Source organism: Mauremys reevesii, linkage group 17, assembly GCF_016161935.1.
Source record: "Mauremys reevesii isolate NIE-2019 linkage group 17, ASM1616193v1, whole genome shotgun sequence".
NCBI lineage: Eukaryota > Metazoa > Chordata > Testudines > Geoemydidae > Mauremys > Mauremys reevesii.
In genome coordinates this window covers 34026423-34037603 of record NC_052639.1, presented here as the reverse complement: position 1 = coordinate 34037603, position 11181 = coordinate 34026423, and the positions used below count along the sequence as shown (strand labels likewise).

The window sequence follows — 11181 nt, the reverse complement described above, 5'->3', positions numbered from 1 at the left end:
GGTTTTTAATGAAGGATACCGTGACACACCGGCAACGGGGACTCCGCTCGTTGCGGCCACTGATATGGGGATCCCAGCACCCTACCAGTCGGCCTGGGTCGAAGTCCAAACTTAATAAAAACAAGCTTCTATTTAATCCCACTAGCAGCAAAGCAGCATAGACATAATAAAACATAACTCTCTACTTCACACACCTGTTTCCCATGGCCCACCGCCAAGGACTCTTCACTTGGCAGTCTAAACCGGTCATACTTGGCTAGAACTGATACAAAATAACCGATAATAACCGGAGCTGAGAAAGTGAGCATAAACAATGCCTAGCTCTGCCGTAACAATTTCTTCCGCAGCTCCCTGCTCTGCTACAATCCTCCCCTCGCTTTCTCCAGCGACTCCAAGGACCAAGAGGGCCTTACCAGGGCGTGGGTCATACCACAACAACGTCTACTACATAGGCAACATACATACAAGCAAGCAAGGCTAAACAGACATATAATACCAAGTATTACACCCTGAACTATATGAGCAGTCCATCCACGCAACGATGACAACCAGGACCACAGCCAGGAATCCTCCTGCTGCTGACGAATGCCGTCTGCCAAACGCTGAAGGTGCTTTACATCCTCATTAACTGCAGGCTCTACATCTGTAATATTAAAACAACACATGCCAGCAAAATCCATACAGGAATGACCATATCTCAATAACAAATAATCAATAGCCATACGATTCTGCAACACCCCTCGTCGAACTTCTCCAAGTTCCTGTGTCAATAAAGCAAGAGCAGTAGAGGTTAAATTAAGAGCCTTGGCCACAACACAAGCAAGATGCACTATAGCATGATAATTATGTGCTACCATGCCTGGAAGACCAATCAAGGTAAAAGTAAGGGCTGCCGCCTCTTGTTCTGAAAACAAAGTAACTTCTGCCTTACAGGTGGAATCTAGAGGAATACTCCCCCGCCGATAACGGTATCGGCCTTTAGCACTTTCCTCCGGATGGGGAAAAAGAAGGGGGGCTACTCGACCAATAGCACATGGACCCCCAGAACTATTGGCAGGAACATATGTAAACGCAGTACGGCCGCACAGCAAAAACCAGCCTGTAGGTAATTTCATATGCCCATATGCAAAAGATGCCTCACTTTTATGGCGGCAAATTAACTCATTATTGGTGTGATTCACTGCCACCTGTCGAGCATTCACAAAATACACACACATTCCAGCGGTTGTCACATTGGCTAAGCGAAAGGAATACATGCTTGCATCCATGGTGTATGTAGCAGCTCCAGGACCTAGGGCATACAAATTCTTATATGACCAATCTTTGGAAATTGCATACAGCCACGAGTGTTGTCTTAACACATCCAAATCGGTACAAACACCCACAAAACAAGTTTCCATAAGGGCCCCCACAGCATACACTCGAGGGAGGCAAAAGGCAGTTGCATTCACAGCATTTTGTGCCAACACCATCCAGGCATTCTCAGATAATGTATCACTGTAAGCAGCGCTGCCCCTTACAAGGAGCGCTGTGACAAACGTGATAATGAAACCATTCGGGGATAATCCTCTCCGTCTGGTAAAATATAAATCCAGCCATCTCCTGTTGCTAGAACCACGGCAGCTTGCGGATCGCGTTGTGGTATCGTCCACCACACGCTTGCCAGAACGTGCCATGCTGTATCACTCGGGGCTTGTAACTCCACACCTGCAGGAGGTAACGGAATAAGTTTACATAATGCCTCCCCTTGCTCCCATTGCACAGGCTCAGTGCCCTCATTCGCACATGTAAGGCAACTTAAGGAGCGATCAGTGCTCAGCCAATACGGGGGATAGCACCTTATATCCTTAACAATCGGTGATACATAAAACAGGCAGGGAGGGGTACACCACAACTGCGACTGATCAGGCCAGGGGACCACTGTGTGTCCCACCGGCACAGTACAGGTGCTCTGGGCATGTAACACCACTATACCTTGCGTTGGGTCTACAACTCCTGGTGTATTCTGGAGTTCCATCCGCAAAACAGTTGGTATCTGGGGGGCCACTGCTAACCGCTGAAAAGGTGTTTGGCCTCCCCCCAGCAGGCGATTATTAAGCAACCAGATTGCCTGCTCCAACACCCCCGTCCACCCTCGTAGTGTATGAGTGGGTGTAAGACGGCGAATTTGGTCCTTCAAAAGCCCATTGAGACGTTCAATGAGACCACTTGCAGTTGGCGCATACGGAAGATGGTAGTGCCAGTCAATACCAACATCAGCAGCCCAGGTACGAACAGACTGAGCTGTAAAATGGGTACCTTGATCACTTTGCAATGAATGAGGGGTCCCATAACGAGAGCACAACTGTTGCAGCGCAGTCAATGTAGTTGTTGCTGTTGCTGATGCGCTTGGGTGCACAAATAACACTCCAGTATAGGTATCCACTGCTGTCAGTGCATAACACCAACGTCGTTCCCGGGGCAACGGACCAACATAATCTACCTGCCAATCTTGGCAGGGGCCGGTGGCCCGATAAATGTGGCCGGTTGGCCCCGGAAGGGCCAGGGGCGTTACACGGGAACATACTGAACAACTCGCACGGGCAGTACGGCATGCGGCCAGCGGGAGATAAACGCCATGTCTTGATGCTGCATATCGGGTTGCATGGGCTCCGCGATGGCCCCCCTCCACATGGTAGCGCTCTGCCATCTGAACCGCCTCACTACGAGTCATTTCATCAGCTGCGGCATTCCAGTGGGCCTCCGTTGTATCAGCTTTGGTATGAGCGTCCACATGACGTACAGCCAGAGGGGCTCGCTTGGCATACTCTAACAGCTGCTGCCAAAGAGTCGCCCCCCACAAAGGCCGGCCAGCTAGTTCCCAATCTTTAGCTTCCCAGGCTGTTATCCAAGTACGGAGACCTTTGTACAGCGCCCAACTGTCAGTGTATAAATACACACGTGGCGGGGACCCTTCAATAGCCAAGGTCGCCGCCCTCAATTCCGCCCACTGGCTGGATCCAGCTGTTCCCCATGCCATAGCCACAATGTCCGCGTATGGGGCATACGCAATGGCTCTCCATCGTCGGGTCCCCTGGGCAGTGTAGGCTGCTGATCCGTCTGTAAACCACACATAACAGCGTTCTTCAGCTGACAGCTGGTCCACTGATGGGGCCTCCGTTACAGGTGAGGGGGGTGCTGGGTCCTCCACGGGGGGCAAATCATCCGTAAGGGAGGGCACATGTTCAAAAGTAACTGCCCCCAACAATATAGCATGGGGGGTGGAGATTGCAGGTTGGCCGAGCAACATGCGCTTTTGCAGGTAATGCTGCCACTTAAAATGAGTGGAACTTTGCGCCACACCAGTCTGCACGTGGCCGGGATCCTCTTGCACCCAACGGCCCAACGGGATGGGCGTCCGCACCACTACTGGCGTGGGGCCGGTTATGCGCTCGGTATCCTGTAGTGCCCACACAACTGCCAGAATTTGCTTTTCCAACGGAGTATATCCAGGTTCTGCCCCTTTTAGGGTTCGAGACCAAAAGCCTATTGGCTCTTTCTGTTGGCCCCCCACTGGCTGCCACAGCCCCCAGGACGCCACATCTGCCACAGTGGTAACCTCCAACTCAAAAGGAACCCCTGGCAAGGGGGCGTGGAGCCGGGCATGTGTTAACAATGCATCCTTGCACAATTCAAATGCAGTCTGATGGCTGCGCTCCCACTTCCAGGGAGCTGCTTTACGAACGAGAGTCTGCAGTGGTCGCATCAAAAATGCAAGGTGCGGAATAAAAGCCCGCCAAAACCCCAAAAGACCTGGAAACGCTTGTAATTCCCTCTTGGTCTGCGGCACGGGGTATCCCTGGACCATTTGCCGCACCTTCTGGGGAATTTGCCGCTCCGTTCCTGCCCACATAATCCCCAAGAAAATAACAGTCTGAGCAGGACCCTGTATCTTCTGTGGGTTCAGGGTCCAGCCTCGACCCTCCAAGCCGGTAGCTACTGCATGCAACGCATCGGCCACTACTTCCCGGGAGGGGCCAGAGACCATAACATCATCAATGTAATGGTAACTGTGGGTCATAGGAGGTAGTTGCACTCGGGCCAAATCCGCACTGACCAGCTGGTGACAAATTGTGGGGGAGTGCTTCCATCCTTGGGGTAATACACAAAAGGTATACTGACAAGCTTGCCATGAAAAAGCAAACTGATCCTGACAGCTGGGGGCAATAGCAATTAAGAAAAAAGCATTAGCAAGGTCCACAACAGCATGCCATGGCTGGGCAGCTGCTGCTATATGCTCTATCACGGTTACTATGTCCGGCACAACAGCTGCCAACGGGGGAGTCACTTTATTAAGCTCTCTATAATCCACTGTCATTCGCCACATTCCATCTGGCTTTCTCACTGGCCAAATGGGGCTGTTGTAGGGGCTCAACGCAGGTCTAATAATCCCAGCGTCTAGCAAGGCATCCACTGTCTGGGTAATTTCTTCCTCCCCTCCAGGGAGACGGTACTGTTTCCTGTAAACCACAGCTGTTGGGGGTGGTAAAATCACCGGCTCCCAGCGTGGAGCACCCCGCAGAATAGTCAGTAATCGCACTTCTTGTATTCGTGCTGCATTCACATACCGAGGGTGGCCAAAGGCGAAGAGACCGTACTGCGTATCCACAGACCGGCCTCGCAAAACATCAATACCTAAGATATACTCCCGTATAGCCGCAGCTAGAATTGTGGCCCGAAATGGGGGTGCCTTCCCCATAGTCAACGTAACAGTAACTTCATATGCCTGAATCTCGGCCCCTCCAAGGCCCCTCACCATGGCCACACGGCCGTGAGTCTGCGCTGAATGCAGAATAGTAACTTCAGCCCCTGTATCAATCAATGCCAATACATGCTGCACACCTCCCCTCGGCCAACGTATCGTGAGAGGTACATAGGGGCGTTGGTCCCCCGCCTCCCTCCCTGGTGCGACCGCTGCCACACGCGGGGCGGAGGACCCGCCCCCCCCTCAATAGGGTCTCGGGAGTCGCCATTCAGCTGGTGGAGGGGGCAACTCACTTGTATCAGTGTGATCCACTCCCTTCTCCCCCTCGGCCCCAACGCTTCTCTTCGAGGGGGGCAGCTGCATCCACCGTTTGTATAAGTCTACAGTCGGCTTGCCATTAATATCATCCCGGGAAACACCAGCTCGCAACAGGTCTTGCCACAAAATCTTCCGGGGTACCCGCACCTCCCCTTTTTCCTGCCCCCCCCCGGCGGGCTCCTTTCCTTGCTGTCCTTTAGAAGCCCGAACGGCTCGCGTCGCTGCTCGCCAACGCCGTTTCTAACTGTGTAAAAGTAATCGCCAATTCACCCACTCGCCCATCTGCTGCCATAACGACCGCAAGGAGGGAGGGCTTCAATTCATCCGGGGCTAAACGTAGAAGAGTGGCTTTAGTCGATTTAGAGACCGGAATGTCGTCAGGTCCCTCTGTGCCCCCCATCCCGACAGCCCACGCCATTCCCAACTGTCGGAGGGCCCGCACCCCTTCAGTCATGGTCTTCCAGGGAGTTACTAGAGCCTCTAGCTCGCCCACTGACGGATAGGCTACATCTACCGCCACCGCTAGCCAGCGGTACAGAGATGGGGCTTCTATCTCAATCCCGTTTTCCTGGGGTTGCGGGGGATTTGACAGCTGTGCGCGTACCTGTGAGTCTTGAAAAAGGACTCCTAGCTGCTGAAACTCCATCCGGAGAAGTAAGACCGTGTTCCCCGCGCAGTCCCACACTCTGACCAGCCAGCCTAAAACATTCTCACCCGGCTCTTGTCGAAATGTTTTCACAATCTCCTGTAACTCCGTTGTTTTGTACGTCCGCCAGACCGGGGGCTGCAGCTGGTCACCTTCTGCCCGCAACTCTCGTACCGGACGGGCGCGGGCTATCATAAGTTTTGATTCCCCCTCCTCCTCATCCGATGAGGAGGAAGAGTCCCATATATTACCATCCCAGGCGGCGGGGTCCCAAGAAGGGGCCGCAGTCACCGCCCGCACCTGCGCCGTGGTCACCGGCCGGCGCCCCAACTTAAGCCGCCGCTTATTCGCCATACGGGCCACCAGCACTTCGCATCGTCTTGTCAACTCCTGGGTTCGTTCTGCTTGGGAGGTAACAACCTCCTGAGCCACTGCACGAGCTTCAACTAAAGCCGTGCACTCGGACGTTTTCCCCTCCAGGGCCCGCCGCAAGCGGAGCACCTCTTCGTCCTGAGCCCGGTAAGGAGGAGCCATCCCAGCTCCCCCATTGCTCGCCGCTCTGTCCCAGACCGCCGGCCTGTCCGCAGCCGCTGCAACCCCTCGAGTAACCGCTCAGGGGTAACCTCAGCCGACTTCTGGAACTCCGCCAATCGGCTGGAGCCGCCCAGCCTGCCAAAACCCGCGCAACCGGTCCCCAACGCTCCGACTGGGGCCACCCCGGTATGCGCTGTAGGGACAGCGACGGCTTCCCTACCTCCCCTGCCTTCGACCAAAACGGCATCGTCTCACAGAGTACCCTGCTCGCTGTGCCACTTGTTGTTGCCCACAAATTAGCCCAAGGTACTCTGTAAGAACGAGACCGACTCCACACTGAGAGTAATTGGTTTTTAATGAAGGATACCGTGACACACCGGCAACGGGGACTCCGCTCGTTGCGGCCACTGATATGGGGATCCCAGCACCCTACCAGTCGGCCTGGGTCGAAGTCCAAACTTAATAAAACAAGCTTCTATTTAATCCCACTAGCAGCAAAGCAGCATAGACATAATAAAACATAACTCTCTACTTCACACACCTGTTTCCCATGGCCCACCGCCAAGGACTCTTCACTTGGCAGTCTAAACCGGTCATACTTGGCTAGAACTGATACAAAATAACCGATAATAACCGGAGCTGAGAAAGCGAGCATAAACAATGCCTAGCTCTGCCAGAATAATTTCTTCCGCAGCTCCCTGCTCTGCTACAGGTGAGACATTGAAAACTGCATGACTTAGAAATGCCAGTCCCATTAAAAGTTAATGAGACTTATGTTCCTAAATCACTTACTCTCTTTGAAAATCTCACCCATTTTCGTTTCCAGGGCTACTGCTGCCAATCACCAATATTTTTAAGATAGTACATTTTTGTAATTATCTGGCATAATAAAAGCACCAAAATTGTTTCCTGAGAAAAACAAATCCAGAAACCCTAAAATACTGCAGCACTTCTGTTTCACTTTCTGTACCAATGATGAGAGGATTCTGTGAAGACAGACTTTTTTTTTACAGGATCTGAAAAATTTCTATAGTAATCAAACATATATGCCCATATTAAGCACCATAGACTGCCAAATTCCAGAGAAACAGAAAACACTCCATACTTGTGCATGGAATCACTTTTATGTGTTATTTCAAATGCCCTTCCTGAAGTTCTTATGGTGATCTGCGGAGGGAGGGGGGAAGAATTCTGAAGATAAAAGTAAATTCCAATGCCATTTCTATGATTGTGGAACCATGGGAAGCCAGGGGCACTGAATTTATCACAGTATTTACATTACTGTTACAAATCCAAATGTTTCACCTATTTTCTAGGAATACTTCACCTTGGTTAAAAAGAACCAAGCAAAATCACGGTGCAACGGTAATACAATTAGGGCATTACCGATGCACCCAAACTTGTAGATTGTGCAAGGAATATCAGGTTGCAACCTGTATAAGTGCAGGTAACTGTGCAAAAAGGGGCTAAAACAGTTTTTCTTTAATAATTGTATTCTCTGCCATGCATTGTCAGGGATTGAAGAAAGCACATGCCCAGCTTTCATTATCTGAAGATAACCTTCCAAATGTAAACCAGTGCAGACCTGTCTTCCTGAGTCTGCAAACTGGCAGTTCCAGAGCTTCTATTCCGCCTCACAATGCTGCCAAGCACTAGCAGCTTTGGTCAGTTTCACTGCTGTTATTCAGAACCCCAGGGTGACGGTAAAACTGAGAAAAATGGTGCCTCTTTCAGGAAAAGTAAGATCAAGCAGAATCAGGCAATGGATCTATTAATAGAGAAGATCAATCACAGCTTCCCTACACCCATGGAGTAGGAGGAGGGAGGGGATTTCTCCCTTTGGGTCTTGAAAAAACAAGAGTGAAAACAGGGTGCTGGGCTATGGGGGAGATCTGTGTGTGTCAGGGCACTGCGGGTCTGTGTGGGGCATTGTGCAGTTATGGTGTGGGGCTGTAGGGAAGAGCACTGGGAGGGAGGAAGGAAGGGAGGGGAAATCTGTGTGTATTGGGAAACTAGAGAGTGGAGGTTTCTGTGTGGGGTGCTGGGCAGCTATGGTGGGGCTGTGGGCAGGGGTGTGCTGGGCGAGGTGTGTGTGCACAGCACTGTGCATTTGTGGTGGAAGAGTTGTAGGGGGGTGCTGGGCAGGGGAGCTCTGTGGCACAGCATGGGCGCACCCCAATAGGAAAGGGCATGCTGGTAGCACAGGGCCAGGCGGACCAGTGTGCCTCTGGCTCCCAACGGGGCTGCGCACCTGTGTCTGTCTGTCTCCCCCCCAGCTCCACCAACGTGGCCTGATAGTTCACGCTTGCGATCTGGTCACCCTCCCCCTCCGTCCATCCTTCACTCCCTTCCCTGCGTCCCCCCAGCCCTGTCCTCTGTCCCGTCCCCTGTCTCCATTCGTCCCTGCCCCCTTCGTCCCCTCCGCCCCGTCCCTGCATCCCCCCAGCCCTGTCCTCTGTCCCGTCCCGTCTCCATCCGTCCCTGCCCCCTTCGTCCCCTCCGTCCCGTCCCTGCATCCCCCCAGCCCTGTCCTCCATCCCGTCCCGTCTCCATCCGTCCCTGCCCCCTCCGTCCCGTCCCTGCATCCCCAGCCCTGTCCTCTGTCCCGTCCCTGTCTCCATCCGTCCCTGCCCCTTCATCCCCTCCGTCCCGTCCCTGCATCCCCAGCCCTGTCCTCTGTCCCGTCCCCTGTCTCCATCCGTCCCTGCCCCTCTTCGCCCCTCCGTCCCATCCCTGCATCCCCAGCCCTGTCCTCCGTCCCGCCCCTGTCTCCATCCGTCCCTGTCCCCTTCGTCCCCTCCGTCCTGCACCTGCATCCCCAGCCCTGTCCTCCGTCCCTGCCTGTCTCCATCCGTCCCTGCCCCTCCGTCCCGTCCCTGCATCCCCCCAGCCTTGTCCTCCGTCCCGTCTCCATCCATCCCTGCCCCCTTCCTCCCCTCCGTCCCGTCCCTGCATCCCCCCAGCCCTGTCCTCTGTCCCGTCCCCGCTCCCTTCGTCCCCTCCGTCCTGCCCCTGCATCCCCCCAGCCCTGTCCTACGTCCTCCCCTGTCTCCATCCGTCCCCGCTCCCTTCGTCCCCTCCGTCCCGTCCCTGCGTCCCCCCAGCCCTGACCTCCGTCCCGTCTCCATCCGTCCCTGCACCCCCCAGCCCTGTCCTCCGTCTCATCATGTCTCCATCCGTCCCTGCCCCCTTCGTCCCCTCCGTCCCGTCCCTGCATCCCCCCAGCCCTGTCCTCTGTCCCGTCCCCTGTCTCCATCCGTCCCCTCCAGTTCATTTGCAGCCCAGCTCAGCCCGGTCACTCGCCAGGTGGGGCCGGGCAGCTCCCTGCGCTGCGATCCAGCACCGGGCACCGCGGAGCACCGGGCAGGCTGTGCAGGGTGGGGAGGGATACTGCATTGCTGACACCTGCCTGCCTCAGGGCGTTCTCCCGGCCCGCCGCGAGGATCGCGAGGGAGGGCAGCAGCGTGCCGCTGAGAGCCGTGTCCAATTGGCCGGGTGGCTGCCTGCAGACAGCACGGGGAGAGAACCAGACAGCCCTGTAACGCCGCCGCTGCTCGGGACCCGGATCCACGCTGCTGTGCCACCGAGACCCATCAAGTGCCCCGGGAGCGGGGACACCCCACCCCATGGAAGTGTCAGGGGCTGCTCGGGCTGGGAGCCCGGCGGAGAGTCCAGCTGGGGAGAGGCTCAAAGGGGGTAAAACGTTGCACCAAAAATATGAAAAAGTTGCCAGACAAAACCCTTTAATTACAGCTCGGACGGGCCCTCCGGAGCAGGGGCGGGGCCAGCCGCGGTCCCGCCGCCGGGCAGCAGCAGCAGCAGCAGCAGGAGGGGGCGGCGCGAGACGGCTCCAGGGATTCCCTGCTCGCGCCGCTGCCGGGGGGAGCCGCTGCTGCTGCGAGCTGGTGCGCGGGGGGTGGAGGGGGGGGTGTCCTCGCGGGCGGGGCTCGCGCCCAGAGCGCTGACACTGTCCGTTCGGAACTGTCACGCCGCTCGGCCGGCCCGCCCCACTTGTGACGTCACCGCCCTCTGCCCCCGCCCAACCAGCGTGGTCACCCGGGCTCCGCCCACCGTCACCGCGGCAACCACCAAAACAAACGTTCTCGGAACACGTGGGGCAGGGAGGGGGGAAAAATGGGCGGTGACGCAAACAAAGCAGCTGGCTGGCAGCGCGCGGCAATGACGTCACCGAGGAGGAGTCCGCGACGCAGGGGCGGCTCCTCCCCCCGCCCCCCCGCTCGCGGGCAGCGACCCAGCGCCTCGCGCACCTGTGCTGGAGGGGAGGCGGCGGCGGATGCAGGGACGGGACGGAGGGGACGGAGGGGGCAGGGACGGATGGAGACGGGACGGGACGGAGGACAGGGCTGGGGGGATGCAGGGACGGGACGGAGGGGACGAAGGGGGCAGGGACGGATGGACAGAGGGGACGGGACAGAGGACAAGGATGGAGAGACGCAGGGAAGGGAGTGAAGGATGGACGGAGCGGGAGGGTGACCAGATCGCAAGCGTGAACTATCAGGCCACGTTGGTGGAGCTGGGGGGGAGACAGACAGACACAGGTGCGCAGCCCCGTTGGGAGCCAGAGGCACACTGGTCCGCCTGGCCGTGTGCTACCAGCGTGCCCTTTCCTATGTGCCCTAAGGCATTCCTATGTTATTCCATAACATTCCTATGTGCCATAACATTCTTATGTGCTGAATAAGAGCACATAACATTCCTGTGTTCCCCTCCCAACACCAGGAGGGGTGTGTGTGTGCCCTTTCCTATTCTTATGTGCTGATCAGTGCTGTGGTAGCAGAACTGAAACTGAAAAGGTAGCAGGCAGGACTATGCACAAAGAGAAAAGGGATGTAGACCTGCCCTTTGTACCCTGCAGGACCTGTGGTCACAGGCCCTTCCTAATTTGGGGGGAACCAAGGAATATAAAAAGTAATCTCTT

The 11181-nt window shown here is 55.6% G+C and overlaps 1 protein-coding gene across 1 annotated transcript; it reads right to left on the bottom strand.

Annotated features, from left to right (window-relative positions):
* Window positions 1-359: 359 nt before the first annotated feature.
* On the bottom strand, window positions 360-2417 carry LOC120384988. The gene is made up of 2 exons (XM_039504083.1): window positions 2299-2417; window positions 360-1707 (listed from the first exon to the last, which is right to left on the bottom strand). The coding sequence occupies exon 2, from the start codon at window positions 1674-1676 to the stop codon at window positions 360-362; it is 1317 nt and encodes a 438-aa protein (XP_039360017.1). The 5' UTR covers window positions 1677-1707; window positions 2299-2417.
* Window positions 2418-11181: the final 8764 nt, after the last annotated feature.